The sequence below is a fragment of the Gigantopelta aegis genome, chromosome 14, assembly GCF_016097555.1.
Source record: "Gigantopelta aegis isolate Gae_Host chromosome 14, Gae_host_genome, whole genome shotgun sequence".
In the NCBI taxonomy this organism is placed as follows: Eukaryota; Metazoa; Mollusca; class Gastropoda; order Neomphalida; family Peltospiridae; genus Gigantopelta; species Gigantopelta aegis.
In genome coordinates this window covers 8140533-8161992 of record NC_054712.1, presented here as the reverse complement: position 1 = coordinate 8161992, position 21460 = coordinate 8140533, and the positions used below count along the sequence as shown (strand labels likewise).

General features: G+C 37.5%; 1 protein-coding gene across 2 annotated transcripts in view; it reads right to left on the bottom strand.

Moving 5' to 3' along the window:
* Positions 1-3186: 3186 nt before the first annotated feature.
* LOC121388457 overlaps positions 3187-21460 on the bottom strand; it is a 28682-nt gene continuing 10408 nt past the window's right edge. For both annotated transcript variants that reach the window (XM_041519792.1, XM_041519791.1), the window contains exons 3-5: positions 11398-11602; positions 9114-9923; positions 3187-7122 (exon numbers count right to left, since the gene is read on the bottom strand). In XM_041519792.1, coding sequence (XP_041375726.1) covers positions 4665-7122; positions 9114-9923; positions 11398-11602 — 3473 coding nt within the window. In that variant the 3' untranslated portion in view covers positions 3187-4664. The remainder of the gene's footprint in view (positions 7123-9113; positions 9924-11397; positions 11603-21460) is intronic.

Genomic DNA, 21460 nt, shown 5'->3' with positions numbered 1-21460 from the left:
AAATAGTTCTTGTTTATAACAATGTTATTTTTAAAACTAATATTTCTGGATTAAAATTGACATAGGTCTGCTAAGTCGTCTAGACAAGTGTTATTCTGGTATATCTCTGTGACACCGATTTCATTGTGTGATTGATAGGAGTTGTTGGGATGAAAAATCAGACAGGTCAGACTTTTCACTTTATCAATATTCCATGTACAACATCCCTATTAGAGCTGGGCGGTGTACCGTATATATTGCTGGTATCGGTATTATGTCAATACCGATTTACTGTACAGAGCAAATCTCAAAATACCAAAATTTTGGTATTGAAAAATGTTTTACTCCATTTAGTAAAGCACTAAGACTAATGTATGTATCTGACGAAACAAAATAGCTGAAAAGAATAGAGATATGAGGGCCTTGTGCATGTATGGAATTTAATTATATTTAAGATGTAATTAGCAGGTAAGACTTAACTCTGGCATGCATTTAAAGCCGAGTATGCTGAAAATACTGCTCGATACCAAATACCGTACCGATACCGAGGTAAATCACAAAAAAAATATCGATGCTGATACTGAACCTGAAATTTCAATACCGCCCAGCTCTAGTCCCCATCCTGACTCAAATTGGATCGTTTGGTATCTCAAATTATTGAGACATCAGATTGCATAACATTTATTGTCTGAAGGAATTGTAGAGATATGTGACCAGCTTAACGTTTCATTTAATGAAACCTACAGGTTAATTATATGTATTATTTAAATTACAAACATTAAGGCACAGTCATGTTGGACAAACTTATCTTCTTTGTAATTGCATAAAAGTCATAATGTGAACATTTAACATTTGTTGTTAAAAAAACCCCCAAAAAACCCTTGTAAAACCATAGGCAAATAAAAAATATATACCCTCAATATTAACTAAAAGTTGATAAAATGTCTGTTATTGTAATCTAATAATCTTTTACGATTATCATAAACATGATTATCAACTCAATATACCAAATACTGAAACACACTAATTAAATAAAACTAGTTACAATATCTCAACTAGAAGTAAGCATGTAGCATTCACTATACAATATACCTTGTAAGTACATACATGTATGCAACAGAAACCTAGGTTTTTGGAATTTGCCAACCAGCATTACATTTTTTTTGTAAAAACTATTTAAAATATAACTCTGTAAACACAACTGAATTTTAATTGTTCACAATTACTTTACAGGTAATCTCAAAAATAAATCTTTTGATGAGCTTTTAAATAAAAATAAAGTGGTATCATATGAAGCATATTATTAAGTACTACTTAATTAAATAACAATATTAAGTTATACCCTAAAACCAAGTTAATTTTGTGAGGAACACTGCAAAGGAATTAGTAGGCTATTTGAAATGTAAAATCAAATAGTAACTGTTAACTGTAGTTAAAGTTTTGGTTATTATGTAGTACAGTTGAATCCCGTTGGTTCGAACCCTATCGGTGCTCGAGAAAGTGTTCAACCCATCGGGTAGTTCGACCTAACCGTTCGGTCAACATCATGTAAATGTAGCACGTGACTTCGTTTTTGGTTCGAGCGTTGCAGTGTATTTGACTTTCCAAGTTCGATCCAATGAGATTCTACTGTATATACTAATACTAACTAATAAGATTAATTATATACTGTTGGAAAAGATATTTTAAAAAACCACGTAACACTTTAGATAACATTTAATACATTACTGGTGTTGATATGTCTCTATCAAATATAAAGTTTAAATGTGGGGTTGAATGTCGGTAACATGATTAGCTTAGGGAATAACCCTCTAATACTTTTCAACCCCTCCAGATGAATTTAGTCGGGGAAAAAGGTGATCAAATGTTTTTGTTCAAAGAAGTTCAAAGCATGCCAGTTGTGAGTAATGTCATGTGTGAAACGTGTCACTGTAATGAGAAGTCTTATGCTGTGTTTGGGTGTGCTCGGAAACAGGAAAGTTCTGACTTGTCAGACAGTAATTGCCGAGACTAATACTTATACTGTTCATGTGTAGTTCATGAAATTCTTCATGCTACTGTGAAGAAGCAGATGTTTTATTAATATTATGGATGAATGGATGAATTAAGTAACTAGCTAAATTGAAATGATTTTTCAAAACTATAATGTCCATTAAATACTAAGATTTCCATAGCATGCAAAGCAAGGTTATATAATCTGTATGTACTTAATCTGTAGTACGATGTAACAGCTGTCTTTTAAAAAACGTTTTCTTATTAATTAATATACATGAATATTACAGAAGTCCATATTTCCATTAACTTTCACAAACAATGAACTCTATAAAAACCACCCACCCCAAGTACATGTTGACCAGACTAAATTAGCTTACTGGGTACAAAACACCATTTATAAAACAAGAATTAGGAAGAATTAAATATTTCGTATACCATAAACGTTTTCAGTGCACCATGATGAACATCCAGAGGTGCAACTACAAACCAAGTTTCAGCTCACTGTGATGAACATCCAGAGGTGCAACTACAAACCAAGTTTCACTGACCTAGGATTTATAGTTTGTGAGAAACTGATCTAAACGTGAAACATTCAAATTTAAACTTCTGATGATGGAAAAGTAATATCTATATTTCACCTTTTTACTTTGTAAAGACAAGACAAAAACATTGCAAACTGTAAATCAAATTATGAAGTTCTAACAGGAATATGTTTGAGAGGATGCCAAATTACAGTGCAACAAACTACAAAGAGTGCCAAATCACAAAAGGTGAAATAAGTCAAAGTATAAGATGCCAAATTACACACAATTTACCAATTTACTAAACTACAGACAATGCACAAGTGGTGAAGTGGTGGACCAAATTGCAATAACTTGGGAAGTTAATGACAAATAGAACATGTGCCAAATTAAAGCAAATTCTAGATTACAAAGAATATTATACACACATACTACAGAGCATATATACATACAGACATATGACCTGACCACAATACCATAGTTACGATTCTGTTCAGTTGGTGTGTTCGCCATGTTTTCAGTTAGGTTACACGACATGTAGAAGAGTACAATCAGCCAGTTGGCCAGCTAGCCAGCCAGCCAGCCAGGCAGCCTACCTACCAACCAACCAGCCTACCAAGCCAGGTGGACAACCTACTGTGTGTGTTTATTTACTGGGTGTCTGTAAAAGAAAACAGACATTACAAATAAATACACAACATGAACTCAGGTTGAGGTTATTTGTGAAAAATATTTATTACTTAATAGCCCTTTTTTTGAAACATATGACACATAATTCAGCTGATATTTATGTAAATTGTAAAAATGAGACAAAATAATATAACGGATATAATCAAATAAACATATTGCAATACAGAAAAATAAAAATTTAAGTACACTAACAACTTTAAGTATGTTATTCTAAGAAAAAGGCTTGACAATTAGTTTAATTTATTGCCTATGAATTTAACAAAGAATATATTATAAAAATGGACATAGTTAAACTTTTTCAAAAACAGTTACCCTGTTGATCAAAAACAGTTACCCTGTTGATCAAAAACAGTTACCCTGTTGATCAAAAACAGTTACCCTGTTGATCAAAAGTTGTTCAAAATACATATATAAGAACATTTCTAAAATGTATCATTTCATTAGGCCCAGCGCTGGCACACATGAAGTTTTGCATACCATTTTCTTTTATTTTCATTCACGCACACATGAAATTTAGGACATCATATACATGGCTGTAACAGCTTATGCTAACTTTTTGGCAAAACCCCTGAATAATTTAAGGTAATTTTCAATTCTCAGAAACATGACAAAATATCACCCCCGTCTCCCACCCACACCAAAAAAGAAAAGAAAAAAAGATCATTGCACAATGAACGGACTTACATAAACATTAAATAATTACAAATTAAAAGAATATACAGGGCTCACTCTGGCAAATTTTTTGACTTAACCAATTGTCAGATATATTGAATATTTCCTTGAAAATTATTAAATGTGGATAATTTAAGGGATCTTTTATTAGCTAACGACTGAAAGTTGCAGCCACTTTGTATAAAATTAGCAATTGTCTAATTTGGCAATGGACAGGGTGAGCCCTTACTATAACAACAAATCAATTCTGTTTAATATAAACTATATAAGAAGTGTAAATCAACAATAAGCTTAGACAACAGCACTAATTATTATTATTTAATATACCTTTGCCTGTGTTGTGCATTCACAGCAGTTTTAAATTTGCAGCCTCACTCAGTCCACAGAGTAACCCAGTCCAAATGACTTGGGTGTACACTACAGTGTAAACTATGTGTAAACCAGTCCATACAGTAACTTAATTAATTAGTCCAAATGACGGTCTACAGTAACCCGGTAAACCAGTCCATTCAACTCTGTTCAAAAGACACATTTTGTTTGCAAGTTTGAGACAACAAAATAACTAGTTACCAAATAAGTTAATGCCCAGAAAAATCACTAGGAGGAGTTTTATCATCAATACCACGAGGTAAAAGTAATTACTTTTACATATTATAAGCAACCCAAAATTTATGAAATGCAAATAGGCCTAAGGCTATTAAACAGCTTAAATGGAAGTAATTACTTTCCCATTAACAAAAAAAACTTTGGACAAATGAACTTTTACAAGCAACATTGAAATTGAAAAGCGGCCTAAAACGACATACATTATCTTTGAGTGTCCAGCGTTTTGGGTGCATACACAGGGGCAGTGGACTTTGGCAGTGGCTCTTTACCCAGAATCATATCTGCAGCTTTCTCAGCAAGCATGATGGTCGGACCATTGAGATTCCCACTGACGATACTGGGCATGATGGATGCATCAACAATTCTCAGTCCATCGACTCCAATCACTCTCGTCTGGGAATCGACCACCGCCATCGGATCATCTGGACTTCCCATTTTACAGGTGCACGAGGGATGGTAGGCACTGTCGGACTGATCACGAAGGAAGTTATCAATCTGTGCATCGGTGCTGATGGCATCTCCCGGGAAAAGTTCTTTACCTTTGAACGGATCAAACGCCTTCTGTCTGAATATCTCCCTCGACAGATGTATGCAGTCCCTCATCTCCACCACATCCTGCTGGGTGCTGAGGTAGTTGGCAACAATAATTGGATGCTCGTTTGGGTCGGTCGACTTCAGCTTTAGGTAACCTCTGCTGGTTGGTCTCATGGGTCCCACGTGAAGCTGGAAGGCGTGGCAAGGCCCAATCTTCCTGCCGTGGTCGTTGACAGTCGACGGCAGGAAGTGCCACTGTACGTCAGGATGAGGGACTCCGGCTCGACTCCGGACAAAGCCTCCTGCTTCCAGGTGAGATGTTGCTGCATCACCAGTCGACTTCAGGAACCACTCAAGACCGATTCGGATCATGTTGTGCGGGAACTTCCACTGGGCAGAGTACAGAGTGATGGGTTTGGTACAAGCCTGCTGGACATACACCTCAAGGTGGTCCTGTAGGTTGCTGCCCACGCCTGGAAGATGAGCCACTGTGGATATGCCCAGAGGTTTCAGATCATCTGCGTTGCCTATGCCCGACAGCATCAGCAGCTGTGGAGAGTTGATGGCTCCGCCACTGAGGATAACCTCTTTACTAGCTCGCACCTCTTTCATCTCATCTCTGTGCTTGAACTGCACACCAATGACTCTGTTTTTATCAAAGGACAGCCGGTGGCTGAAAGCTCCAGTCAGGGTCTCCAGATTCTGTCGGTACAAGACAGGTTTCAGATAGCCAGCAGCAGAGCTCCATCTGAGGCCCTGGTGAACAGTCATGTCCATCCAGCCAACACCTTCTTGCTGGTAGCCATTCATGTCATCAGTAAAAGGGTAGCCTGCCTGCACTCCAGCATCAATGAAAGCCTGGAACAAGGGGTTAATCGACTTACCTCTGCTGACATGCAACGGACCGGAACCACCCCGATACTCATCCGGACCTAGCTCGTGTGTCTGCGACTTTCTAAAATAGGGAAGACAATCTGCGTAAGACCAGCCCGATGCACCTTCCTTCTGCCAGCGATCATAATCTGAAGCGTGACCTCGGATGTAAACCATAGCATTAAGTGACGAAGACCCGCCCCAAACCCTACCCCGTGGCCAGTACATCACCCGATTATTCATCTCTTTCTCGGGTTGTGTGTGGTAATACCAGTTGTACTTGTCGTCGCACAGGTTGTACATCAGAGCAGCCGGCATGTGTATCTTCCACGTCCTGTCTTCAGGCCCAGCTTCCAGAAGCAGAACCCGCGATTTGGGGTCCTTGCTCAACCTGTTGGCCAGCACACAACCCGCAGACCCAGCGCCCACAATAACATAGTCGTACTCCGGGACATCTTTCTTTACAACACTGACCTGCAACCTGCTCGAGGTACTGAATGTTCTAACAGACTGAACAAAAGATCTGATTGCACCCGGTCTACTACGTACATTGTTACCAGAATGTCCCACCAAGTCCTTGTCTTTGCCATCAAGATCTTCGCCGTTGTCGTCGTGCTTGGGATGCTGGACAATGTGCTGCAACACATCGCTGATGCTCTCCACAATGTGGTCTGCGTGTGGTTTCAGCTCCGACTTAGATCCCACCCCAGTCAGGACTCCAATCTTGGCCTTGACATTCGCCTGCTCGCCCATGTGCAGATCGGCCACAGTGTCGCCAATGACAACGGTCTCCGACGGCTTCACGCCCAGCTGGTCGCAGATGAGCAAGGCGTTGTGGGCGGACGGCTTGGGCTGGCTGTGAGGGTCGTCTCCACAGACCATCATGTCGACGTACTTGAGGACGCCCAGCTCTAAAAGGTCCTTCACCGCGTTCTCCCGCATGTCCTCCGTGCAGACGGCGATCTTCACTCGATTCCTCTTCAGGGTCTGGAAGAACTGCTTCACGTCTGTGTCGAGCAGTTTGGGCGAGGCCCGGAGCACGGACTGACACTCACTCCATGCCTGGTTCACGATCAGGATGGCCTCTTCATAGAACATCCCCTCTGAAATGAGCAGCTCGACAAGGGCCGATTTCACCTGCGGCGGTCGACCCTCCGCTATCAGGCCGCTCTTGATCCGCTTCGAGTCCTGACAGGCGCCAAGCACCGAATGCACCTTCGTACTGAGGTCAAGGCTGGTCATCGTTTCCAGTCTGGAAGTACAGAAAAAGTTATTTTCATATTAACTTTATAAACAAGGTCAACAGAAATTCATTTAAGGAAAGATCACAATTATCAACATTTTCAAAAACATAAAAACAAAATGGTGTGTGATGAGTGTTAATACTAATTATCTTACCTTCATGTAAAAGGGACAGGACGTAGTGGTAAAGTGCATGCCTGATGTGCGGTCGGTTTAGGATCGATTCTCGTCGGTGGCCCATTGGGTTATTTCTTGTTCTAGCCAATGCACCACGAGTGGTATATCAAAGGGCGTCGTATGTGTTATCCTGTCTGTGGGATGGTGTCTATAAAAGATCCCTTGCTGCTAATGGAAAAATGTAGCGGCCTCGGTGGCGCAGTGGTTAAGCCATCGGACTACAGGCTGGTAGGTATAGGGTTCGCAGCCCGGTACCGGCTCCCACCCAGAGCGAGTTCTTAAGGGCTCAATGGGTAGGTGTACGGCCACTACACCCTCTTCTCTCTCACTAACCACTAACCAACTAACAACTAACCCACTGTCCTGGACAGACAGCCCAGATAGCTGAGGTGTGTGCCCAGAACAGCGTGCTTGAACCTTAATTGGATATAAGCACGAAAATAAGTTGAAATGAAAATGAAATGTAGCGGGTTTCCCCTATGACTGTCAAAATTACCATATGTCTGACGTCCAATAGCCGATGATTAATAAATCAATGTGCTCTAGTGGTGTCATTAAACAAAACCAACTTTACTTAACGTAAAATATTTTAATTCCATCGGTTATTTACACTAAGGCAAAACAACCCTTAGATTACACCATAGTCAAGGTTATGAATACTGTGCCCAAAATACATATACAGTATTCTATTAACTGGAATTCCCTAAATACCAGACATGTTTCATGGTCCTTTTTTAAAAATCAGTACAGAACTTAACCTGTCTAAATCTGATACCTCTTGAAACCGGACATTTTACTTGGTCCCGAGGGTGTCTGGTTTAGAGGTGTTTCACTGTATGCCCAAATGAATGATCCACATGCTGATCTCAAAACAGTTCACCTCAAAACCACTGCAATATTAAGCTTTAATTAGATAAAAATACACAGTGGAGGATCTAGAAAATCTATTTAGGGGGGCCCCAATGACATGAGGCGGAATGCCAAGGGAACTTTAGGGGAGGTTTGGAGCGGATTGTAAAAACTTTTTTTTTAAAATTTAATATATAATAAAATTATAACTGTCGCAAAATTTAGCGGGGGCCCCCTAACAACGCTTCTGCAGCTGTTGATAACATTACTGTGTAAAAAGAGCTCACTGTGCGACGAACAGACACAAAATGTTTTGTGCCCAAAATAACGAGATCTAAAGTCCTCCCACGTAGGCAGAGTCATATTCGGACTTAAGACCAAATTAAAATGGACGTAACAAGTTAGGCAAAAGAAAATTTATTTCTGCATACCCATTTATGAGTTACACAAATTTTCAAAGACCTAGCCCTGGTGCTTATAAAACTTTTAAGACTAATAAGAGTCTGAGACACTAATATCATGACAACGCCATACAAATTGTATGTGTGTGACGTCATTAGAACTTTTATAAGCACGGACCCTGATGTATGTAACGACACTTCTTCACACATCACGCGAATGTTCTACCACCAATCTACATCCCACCCATAAAACAAATGTCCACCGTTATATTTACGACCTCATTTACGTGGACATAATGGGTTAAAAAGGAAATGGGGTTACCAGGAGTTGTGCTAATTTTTTGCCCTGGACTCAGTCACAGGCATGCCCAGAGGTTGGGCCCAGGGTGAATGTGCCTGAACCTCGATTGGATATGGGCACGTCAGTAAGAGTTCACATCAAGTCAGAGGCCTGATATACATGTGTATTTAATCCTATGACACATCACACATCAAGGTGAATGTTCTACCACCGATCTACATCCTACCCGTAATTTCTTTTTCTTTTTTCTTGCAAAACCAAGAGATGACCTACCTGTTACAGAGTTTCTCTACCCAGTCCGTGTACCTGGCATGCATACACAACAGCGTTCCGTTCAGATCGACAATAACGGCCGACACGTTCTTCAAATTCTTCTCCTTGATGAGAGCATCATCAAGTGGCTCAACCAGCACACGGTCATCCTTGAAGTAGGCGTAGTAATCCTTCCACCGGTCGTCTGCCAGAATCAGAGGAAGGATGTCCTTCACATCCTTCACCACATGGTCGGCCTCGGGCATCAGGTCTTCCGTGTCGCCTATCCCACTGAGCACGCCGATACTCCAGCCCAGCTTGGCGTTGTAGCCCATCCCGACATCGGCCTGGGTGTCGCCAACCATCACGGCGCTCAGAGGATCCACGTTCAGATGGCCGCAGATCTTCCAGGCATTGTGGGGGTCCGGTTTGGGCAGCGTGTTCGGGTCGTCTCCACACACGATGTAGTCGATGTATTCACAGAGTTTCAGTTTCTCCAGCGTGGCCACAGTGCCCTTCCGGTTATCCGACGTGCAGATGGCTATCTTGATGTTCTCCGATTTTAGGATTCTGAACAGCATGCGGATGTCGGAGACAGCTCTCAGTTTGTCGGGATGTCCCGTGTCTCCCTCGCTACAGCTCTCTTCTATAGTCTGACGAGCCAGAGTCTTCTCCATTCCTTCCTCCACCAGCACTTCGGTCAGCACGTCCTTGATCTGGGGCCCCGTCGACTCAGCCAGGAGACCAGGAAACACGCGCTTCGTGTCCTGGCAGAAACCCAGAGTGTCGAAAATCTTCTCTTCAATGTCAAGGCCACTCTTTGCCGCAATTCTTACATTTTAAAAAAAAAATGAGAGAAAAAAGAATTAAAGAGAGGAAAATTATTATAAGTTCTAAGCAAGTTTTAATTTTATGAAGAGAACCATAGCAAAAACACACCGAAGCTGGGGTTGGTTGTACCAAGAGTGGCAAAGACACCATGTTTGGTGTATTTTAACATCTGGGTCTGCAACTGGTACGTAAGCTCAAACACTGTACAGATGCCAATCTGGTAAAAAATGTAGTGCATATTCTACGTCTTCTGTTTTCAGATCTGTAGTTCATGCAAGCACAGATGAAGTGTTTTGTCACATTCTGTTCAGTGTGTTTATTAATTATCTGGTACCACTCTCTCAAGACCCAGACCTAGACCCAGCTATGGTGTGTTTTGGCTCTTACAAGTGTCATTAGTATAATGGTAATAAACACACAGTTTATTAAGGCGTTGTTGTGGTAACATAATCAGATACTATCATCTACATGATATCCTCCATTTTTTGAGAAAAGGAATACACCTAAGTATTTAAATACTAGTATTTAGATTGAAGACTATATTGCTAAGACATAAAAATATAAAATAAACAAAATAAAATAAATGTATTTCACATTTTCAAAAATCCTATTGCAAATGATCTTGTATGTGCATAGCTAATGGTTGGCCAAAATTTAAGATATGCGTGCAAGACATAACATTCCGTCATGGGAGGAGGGGGTACTGGCAACAGTCCTGATTATAAAAACATGTTTGGATCGACACTAACTTTCAGTGGTTTGCTTCTTGTATTAAAAATTCAAAGTGGATGAGATGTAGCCCAGTGGTAAAGCGCTTGCCTGATGCTCAGTCGGCCTAGGATCAATCCCCTTCAGTGGGCCCATTGGGATATTTCTTGTTCCAGTCAATGCACCACAACTGGTATATCAAAGGCCATGGTATGTGTTCTTTCTGTGGGATGGTGCATATAAAAGATCCCTTGTTACTAATGGAAAAATGTTGAGGGTTTCATCTCTAAGACTCTATGTCAGAATTACCATATGTCTGACATCCAATAGCCGATGATTAATAAATCAATGAGCTCCAGTGGTGTTGTTAAACAAAACACTTTTACAAATTCAAGTATTAATTGTTGTCAATGCAACTAATTTGGATAGCTGGATATTACTTATTTTACGATATTGTTGTTTGCCAATTTTCAATAACATGCATGTGCATGACAGGGTAGTCCATACCACGGACTTTGATATACCAGTCGTGGTGCACTGGCTTGAACGAGAAATAGCCCAATGGGCCCACTAACGGGGATTGATCCCAAACCGACCGTGCATCAAGCGAGCGCTCTACCACCGGGCTACGTCTCACACCCCCGCAGGTGTTCAAGTATTGTAAATGTATATAGTTACACGCGTGTAAGTCCCACAAATTCTGCCCATAATTTGGTATGTTCATAAAAGACGATGCTACTTTAATTACAAGCAGACCGGCACTTACTTTGAGGCAACCTGCTGCATCCATGGAACCCACATGGTGTGGAAACAGATGAGTGTTCCATCCTTGTCGAATATCACGAGCTCAGCATTCGTCTGGCTTCCTTCCACGTCTACACTCTTTACGGTCTCCAAAAGCAGCTCCCGTCGTCGTGGTTTCTCGGTAGCGGTGTGTGAGCTGCATAATGCTACTTGGTGACGCAGAGCACCTTAAAAAAAAAAAAAAAGGTTAAAAGTTTTGATTCATCATTTGATAATCATGTCAGTTTAAGAAACAATGCCCATCACTAGTTGGCAACAAATCTTGATAAGACTGGTGTATCATTTTATTGAATTATACAAAATGTACATGAAATTAAAGCACTTTATAAATTCTAATCATTGAGAATTGGTCTTCGCAATATAGCATGCAACCCCTGCAATTAGGAAAATGTCTATGGTAAATAATTTGCTGCCAAAAAATAGTGTCCATGGCATTTTCCACGGCAATTTTGTTTGAAATTCTGGATTGTACGGAAATTTGAATAATTAGTTTGTTATTTGTGTTGTTTGCCAATATGCTGTATGATTCATGTATACCAGTGGCAGTATTCATCGATTAAAAGTGACATAACAGTTAATGCTGGTAAGTTACATTATTTACGATCATGCCCGATGGTGCTGAGATACAGATACTTAGTAATAACGGTGCAGTTACTGTTTTAATAAAATTTACTTTTAATCTGTTTTTAGTTCACAAACTATATTTTATTTTTAACAATAAGAAAAAAAATACATCTTGAAAAAAAAAATATCCAATAGTCCATGGCAAAACAAATGCTGCAGAGAACGAAAAACTCTGCGGCAATCTCCACGGCATTGCTTACTGCTGCAGGCAATTACAGGGATTGCAATATGAAGATTTTGGCAATATCCATTACTAGTACAGTTTTATCAATAATTTTTCTAGGTTTGGGTGCACAACTTTAGTTTAATGCTTTAACAGCTTATAAAGTAAATGCCATGTAAATTCAAATGGTTTCCCACTTTGTCAAGGCAAGATTGAGAAAAAAGAAAAGAAAAAGAAAAGGCCCCCTTCACCAGGCTTGGTTCCCCAATTTTCATCGGCAAATAACAAATCACAGTGAAAAGTGAAACACTGTCAACTGAGATATCAAGGCAAACACATTATGGTATATTATAATAATGTACCGGTACAACAAGTCCCACAACTTATCTGGCATGACCTTAAGTTAACCAACAAAGATATACATGTATTACTGTTATGATATGCAGTTATTTTAATCATCTCAGACAGCACAATTGCAGAAATCAAGGCTGATCCAAGAATAATTAAAGGACGGGGCCAAGGGAATACAAGTTTGGAATTTTTGGTCAGGGATTGGGGGTCAGATCCACTCGATTCCCTCTCTGGAATCCGCCCTTGGAAATGTATAATATTTTACTACTCTACCAGACTAGAATCCGAAAAATATATATTGCTGCAGTAAAACTTCAAATATTCATTCATTGAAACTAAAACATGTTCTTTTTATAGTGGCAACTTTTATTTGCTTATAATGGTACTTGTTTAAACTGGATGAAAGAAAGGGTACCGTAATAAGCAAAGAAAAACTGGCATCTAGAACCGATCTAAGAATGAATGATACAGTATACATGTATATAAAAACTGGCATCTAGAACCGACCTAAGAATGAATGATACAGTATACATGTACGGGTATATAAAAACTGGCATATAGAACCGATCTAAGAATGAATGATACAGTATACATGTATATAAAAACTGGCATATAGAACCGATCTAAGACAGTTGAAAGAAGAATGATACAGTATACATGTATATAAAAACTGGCATCTAGAACCGATCTAAGAATGAATGATACAGTATACATGTATATAAAAACTGGCATCTAGAACCGATCTAAGAATGAATGATACAGTATACATGTATATAAAAACTGGCATATAGAACCGATCTAAGACAGTTGAAAGAAGAATGATACAGTATACATGTATATAAAAACTGGCATCTAGAACCGATCTAAGAATGAATGATACAGTATACATGTATATAAAAACTGGCATCTAGAACCGATCTAAGAATGAATGATACAGTATACATGTATATAAAAACTGGCATATAGAACCGATCTAAGACAGTTGAAAGAAGAATGATACAGTATACATGTATATAAAAACTGGCATCTAGAACCGATCTAAGAATGAATGATACAGTATACATGTATATAAAAATTGTTTGTCATATTTTTGTGAATTTATTTATGTGTAACAGTCACAAATTGTATAAAATCACATAGCGTAGTGGTGTTATACAGACCCTAATCTAGAATTGAAAAAGTAGGGGAAGTGACTTCTCGCTTCCCAGAAGAAAGGGGAGAAGTTTGAATATTTTGACATAAAATACTACTTCCAGTAATACAATTTAAACAAAAAACTTGTGTTTCATTAAAAACGTGATATTATAAAGCAGGGTTTCTGCCAAATATGGCACCATACCCAAATGTTTTTGCAGATTTCTCTTTTTTTTTAGTCAACCTTTTGAAAAAATTAATTACTCTTATCATTACTGTATGATTTTCTTAACCCTAAGCCTAAACTTAACCCATTTTCTTTCTAGGGGAGTCCCCCCATTCCCCCTGTTGACTGGTTGCATTCAATTCCATAGCACCATACCCAAACATTTCTTACTGGCAGAAACACTGTAAAGTTGTTGATAAGGTGTCGTTGTGTTAAAATTAAAGTATTACCGTAATTAGTATTTTATGGCATTACTGAAATAAATGTGGCCGAGGATTAACAATGCTTGACTGGTGACACGTCACTGTGAAGAAGGTCGACATTAGACTACGACATGTATTTAATCTCTCCACAGCAGAAACTGACATGAGCATTAACATTCATTGGTTGATTTTGATAATAAATTGAACAAGGTAAAACATTATTGCATCAAATCAATCGTATATTACAGTTTGCATGTGGCTGTTCATGATTACTCAAGGATATAGTCTAGCACCAAAGTTAAAACACTGTCCGACATACGGCGATAAGGTGCCAAGTCAGCCATGACAATAAACAAGTTGGGGGTCTTGACATCTGTTGTGTGATTTCGTTTTTGAAATCTGACGAGTCCAGAATATTATGGCGACTTCAACTTCCCACTACTGCTAATAACTCGGCGACTTGAGCTGACTTTTGGCGAAAACTGATTTTGCCGGCAAGATTAGGGCCTCTTTATAGTAAGTTTGTAACTGTTATACATCGACATATTCACAAAAAATTACAAAGTATTTTTATAATTACAAACAACACTTCTATTTAGTTAAAAAGACATGGAAGTTATGTTTCTAACGTCCTTTCCATGACCTGTTTTATGTAATGATGTCCCATTTGACATAATGATGTCATAAAGTCTGGACTACAATGAAACAATGAAAAATAAAAGTTTTATTTGAAAGTTGGGGCGGGATTTAGCACAGTCAATTGAGTGCTCGTTTGAGTTGCTTGCGTTGCAGGATCAAACCACGTAATTATTTTTTTCTCTCGTTCCATCCAGTGCACCACAACTATTCAAAAACCGTGGTATGTGCTTTCCTTTGTATATAAAAGATCCCTTGCTGCATTAGCAAAAATATACCGGGTTTCCTCTTATGACTACAAGTCAGAAACCAAATGTTTAACATCCTATGCACGATGATTATTTAATCAATGTGCTCTAGTGGTGTCGTTTAACATCCTATGCACGATGATTATTTAATCAATGTGCTCTAGTGGTGTCATTAAACAAAACAAACAAACTTTTTATTGAAAGTCAGAAAAAGGAAGATGCCTGATGAAAAGATGGTTATATATTTTAACTTATCCGTCAGCATTTTATTCGGACTTGGCGACCAGACGAGTATTTTTAAAGATCCTGCAACAGTGCACGGATACAGGGTAGTTCACAAACAGTATTCACAATAATCACCACAGTTCGACAGTTTAGACAGCTTCACAAAGCTTGCCTGAGTGTTAATGACCTCTGTTCTGGTTTGATATTTTTTTGACAGCTGTGGTACATGCTGAGAAAAGCATACATGAATCTCAATTAGATACACACATTACTGTACGAGTGGGAGTGCCATACAAAATTTATAGAACAAGTTTAGGAATTATTTTATTCCTGGAGTGAGAGCGAATGTGATAATTTATTTAACTGTAATTTATAATAAAGGAAATGTTTTATTTAACGACGCACTCAACACATTTTATTTACGATTAGTAATTTATAATAAATGCTGAAGTGCGATTGATTGCTACACAATCAATGTTACCATGGTAATAACTTTCAAGGAGGTCAGTTACAAAGATTCTGTATTACACATGAAATAAATAATTTCCATTTATAAGAATGAAATAACACAAAAGTAAAGTTTGTTTTATTTAACGACGCCACTAGAGCACATTGATTTTTTATCTTATCATCGGCTATTGGACGTCAAACATATGGTCATTCTGACACTTTTTTTTATAGAGGAAACCCGCTGTCGCCACATAGGCTACTCTTTTATGACAGGCAGCAAGGGATCTTTTATTTGCACTTCCCACAGGCAGGATAGCACAAACCATGGCCTTTGTTGAACCAGTTATGGATCACTGGTCGGTGCAAGTGGTTTACACCTACCCAATGAGCCTTGCGGAGCACTCACTCAGGGTTTGGAGTTGGTATCTGGATTAAAAATCCCATGCCTCGACTGGGATCCGAACCCAGTACCTACCAGCCTATAGACCGATGGCTTAACCACTACGCCACCGAGGCCGGTCGAAATAACATAAATCCAGCAACCATTTATTTATTTATTCATTCAAGTTAAATTTTACGTTTTTGTTACTCACTGCAATTTTAATACAGTTCATTACAGATTTTTCAAACAATAAATAGAACTTTTTTTTTTTTTTAAATTATCTGTGACCGTGAATAAAATACAAATTATAGTAATATCGTGAAATACCGTAAAGTGGTTTACATCGCTTCTATATACATTTTGTTTATCATTCATTGTTATTGAATTAAAAAAATAAAAGCTTTTAGAGAAAAAAATAGCTACGTTAATAAATAGAATAACAAACTTTATTACAGTTATAACAGTTGTTATCAAATTTATGTCCCATGTCAAATAATTTTCAACTGTCACTCCCTAAAGCTTATGTTATGACAAAATTAAAGTTTGTTTTGTTTAACGACAGCACTAGAGCTATTATTTGGTAATTTTGACATACAATCTTAGAGAGGAAACCTGCTACATTTTTCAATTAGTAGCAAGGGATCTTTTACATGTACCATCCCACAGACACATTAGCACATACCACGGCCTTTCATACAACACGAAATATCCCAATGGACCCACCGACGGGGATCGATCCCAAACTGACCGCACATCAAGCGAGCGCTTTACCACTGGGCTACATCCTGCCCACATTTTATGACAAATAAAAATTATTGCACTCAGGACAAATTTGATAATAACGGGTAACTTGTTTATTAACTTGTTTATTATCTTCTACCGTATGTAACTGCTATAAGCTTACAGCTGCTATACAAATTAATGACATCAGAAATGTACCATAAAGTCAATGCATTATTAAACCCCAAACCATGAAGACAGAGTTGCAGAATATTATATTTATGTAACCATTTATTGTCAACCATGTTGGTAATAAATATATTATGCAACAAAGAAACAAAATCATAAAACAATTTGCAAGTTTAGGGACTGTTCCAAAACATATCACATGGGGGAGGGGGGGGGGGGGGGCGGCAGGTAGTAATGTTTTGTTTTGTTTTGCATACCTTATCACTCACAAAATTCTAATTTAATTCAGTTATGCACAGAAAAAAAGATTGAAGCAGATCCACCAGGCATAAAGAAAAAGAAATTAGGTCATCGCCTGCCTTCCCCATATAATAAATGGAACATTCTGGATCAGCTCTAAATGATTCTAGATGTTCAAAGATATGCTGTGTCATCATAAGCAGCCTGTTTAGTTTAAAATGCTAAAGATAAAGTATGCTACCTCGCAAAAATTAAGCAATATATTATCAACATGATATATTTTAATATACTCAACTAAATTAAATACGGGCCAGTACACTTTTTGATCAGTTTTTTGCTAGTGTTACATTACATTAGCAGGTTTTGATCAGAGATGATTTGTAAAAAAACATTTAACCCTTTTGTGATATCGGCAGCAGATGGCCCATGCATTAAACATACGATTTACACAGCTAGCTTTTTAACATGAATCTCTTATGTATTAAATATCCCCTGCAATTGCCCATAACAATCGGCAATGCCATGCAGATTGCTGTGGAGTTCTTCATTCTCCACAGCACTTTTTTGGCTGTGCACATGGACTATATTAGAATAGTTTTAAAGGCATTTTTTTTTTTACGTGGACATTTCCTTAATTGTAGGGGTTGATAAAGATTAGTTTAGGATATATTAATGCAGTGAAAAGTGGGTTTTTTATTCTTTCTAAATGACTTGTAAATACGGCAAATACATAAAATCACATTATGTAAATCTTCCATGTTTGTCCAGACGCTATATAATGAATTAAATTGTAAAGTGAAAGATTTGACAACACTTAATTATTTATGACAAATAAATGCTAATTATTTTGAAAAACTGGTTAAAAAGCAAAAAAATGATCCATACATGTAAAGAGTTTTAAAATCTTTTAAAAAGTCAGTTTTGAGTATTCTCATATCAAAAATAAGTTGAATGTGTCGTTAAATAAAACAGTTCCTTCCTTCCTTTAATACAGGTGACTGGTTAAAACAGGTTTAACTGTAGTTAGCACACTTCCCTGTCATGGCTCTTACAAAGTGGGTTAGGTAAACAGGTCTCAAATGGGTGCTGAATGATGTACGTTTGCCAGCTCAGCTATTTATTTTTTTCATGTTTTTCATCAGATATAAATAAATAGGTGTACGGTATCTGTGTAGGGACGGGTATAGCCAAGTGGTAAAATGCTCACTTGATGCATGGTTGGTCTAGGAACAATCCCCGTCAATGGGCCCCTTGGGCTATTTCTCGTTTTGCCAGTGCACCGCGACTGGTATATCAAAGGTTGTGGTATGTGAGACATGTTCAACGCGCAAAAAATTAGCATGCAATGGGTTTTTGTTTTTTAAATGTTGCACTAAATATATTTTTAAAAATGCAGAAAAATATCTACTGCCTTTTAATAATTTTGTTCAGTATATTTTAAATTGCAACTACAATGTGATATATGATTACCGGGTATTCTTGTTCACTTTATGGCATTGACATTTTAGGGGCGTTTTGGAACAGAAATGTGTGTATAATATATCACTGATATTGTTAAAATAAAGATGATTTATGAAAACAAAAATTTCAGTTGCTTAACTTTTTTGTGGGGAGTATAATAAAAGTTTTTCACATTTAGTCCTTACGGTATCCCATACACAGATACAAAGTTAAAGTTTGTTTTGTTTAACGACACCACTAGAGCACATTGATTATTGCATATTAAACATTTGGTAATTTTGACATATAGTCTTAGAGAGGAAACCCGCTACATTTTTCCATTAGTAGCAAGGGATCTTTTATATGCACTATCCCACAGACAGGATAGCACATACCACAGCCTTTGATATACCAGTTGCGGTGCACTGGCAAGAATGAGAAATAGTCCAAGGGGCCCACTGACAGGGATTGATCCTAGACCAACCATGTATAAAGTGAGCGTTTTACCACTTGGCTATGTCCCGTTTCAACACAGATAACAAACACCTATTTATTTATATCTGACGAAAAACCACCGAAAAATGTAATAGCTGAGCTGGCAAACATACATCATTCAACACCTATTTATTTAACCCACTTTATAAGAGCCATGACAGGGAAGTGGCCTCAGATTACAGTTATCTTCCCATTTGGTTGTCCAAAATCCGGAAGTTTCACCGTGCAAGTAGTCTGCTGTTTGACTGTGATTATTTCATGGCAGACAGCTATGAAGTGGCAACTGTTTGACTGAAGTGACAGGGGATAGCATATAGTTTGTAAACATGTGTAACTTGTTGACATTGAAGACTTGTTTGTGGTAATTCCGGCCCATGCAAAAGTAGTGCTTTTTGTGTAAAATGGGTGTACTCCGGCCTGGTTTAGAGGGTGTGTCTGTTTAAACCAATATGCTGGGAGAAAGAGCTGGACAACAGGGGTTGTCCTTTTCAGGGTATGTGTCCCCCATGCAGACAAAGGTACATACAAAACTTCACGGGCCTGCTGATATTAATAAAAATGTTATAGCCACTAAGGCTATATAGAAACATATAGCGAAATTAATTGTGGTCTGAGGCCTGATATAGTTCACACATTACACCGGTTAAATGCTTGATTCTGATGAAAGTATTATAACCAGAGAGGTGAAATTACACTGACTGATTGTGCATACCACAAGGAATATGAAAACTAATTTATTTATTTTCTAAATATTTTATTAAATTAAAAAACTTTTTTTTTGAATTTATTAAAAATAAAAATTAAAATGTTCAACTTTTAAATTTCAATATCCTCCAAAATAGCATAAAATGACCTCTGATGTTACTACAGGTTGTTGCAATATTTTTTAACAGTTTTGAGCTAATAATTTAGTAAAAAAGAGCAAAAGTTGGATTTTGTTAGTCAATATTGAGATTTTAATTATTTTTTACATATTGAATTTTAATGAGTTTCTCAATTATTGCAATTGGACAGAAGATCCAAATATAATGAATATATCACTACTAAATGTAATTAAACACTTTAAATAAATAGTATACAGTTTTTAACAAGATTAAGTACTCTAATAATACATTTCACCTACATTTATGTAAATTACACACTTCAGTCATTTTTCAAAAATGGTCTTTTATCCTTAGAAAATCTAATAGGCTAATATTCTATGCTGTCTGAATGTATTTATTGTGTTCAGTAATCAGATGCTGGTATACTTGTCAAGTTTATTGCAGAAAATGTGCCAAAAAGGTTAACATTTGGCTTGTAATACCGTACATATGGCAGAATAATCCATAATGCATATTCAGTGGTCATTACTACAAACATCCTTCCAGTCAAGAAATACTACACTGAGGTATCCCAGACACTGGCACATGACTACACTTGTTAACAGTTATCACTGGAAACTGAAAAATATGGTGCAAGTACCTCTTGGTAGGATTTATATCAGCATTTTGTGACAAAATCTTCATTTTCAAAGTTGTCGTCAACAAAAAACATATTATGGTGTATACCTAAGTAATATCTGTAGGGCATATTCATATTAATATGCCTTTATATGGACTGTTTTGCCTTTTACAAAGTGCCTACATGTCTAATACAGTAAATGAAGTAGATTAAGTAAATACAGCAGGTCAAAATTGAATATGAGGCCTATCATGTCTAATTTTCCCTGAAATTAGTGTGTAAACATTTGTTGCAAATGGCCCCTATTTTGTGACTTTTACCATCCCTCTGACACATTTCTAATAATGTATCATGAATTCAGTCACCATATCTTTACTAAGCCTCCACTTATCATATCTAAAAGGCAAAATTTTACAGTTTTAGATTTTTTTTTTTTTCAAAAATTTTAATTTAAGTTTAATATTTCATTAAAAATGAAGTAAAATCTAATGATTGATTTTTTTTCCTTTAAATATTTCAAAATCTTTCCAAGACAACACTGTGCAGATAGAACATATGTAGAAGAAAAAATAGCTATTCATTGTATGAAGAAATTCCAAAATTTGATAAAGTTATTACATTTTGAAGTTGGTGTCCCTCAAGTTTCCATTGCTAAAATTGGCCATGGCAAGGCACTGTGGTAGGTGTTTTAACACAGCCTCTGTATACTCTCAGTTTAAAGGTAACATACCGATACTTACTGAGCATTGCTTTAATATATATATCATTGGAATGCATTAGTGTGGGCCAGTTTGTAGGGGAAAAAATGGACTGATAGGCCTCAGATTACAGTTATCTTCCCATTTGGTTGTCCAAA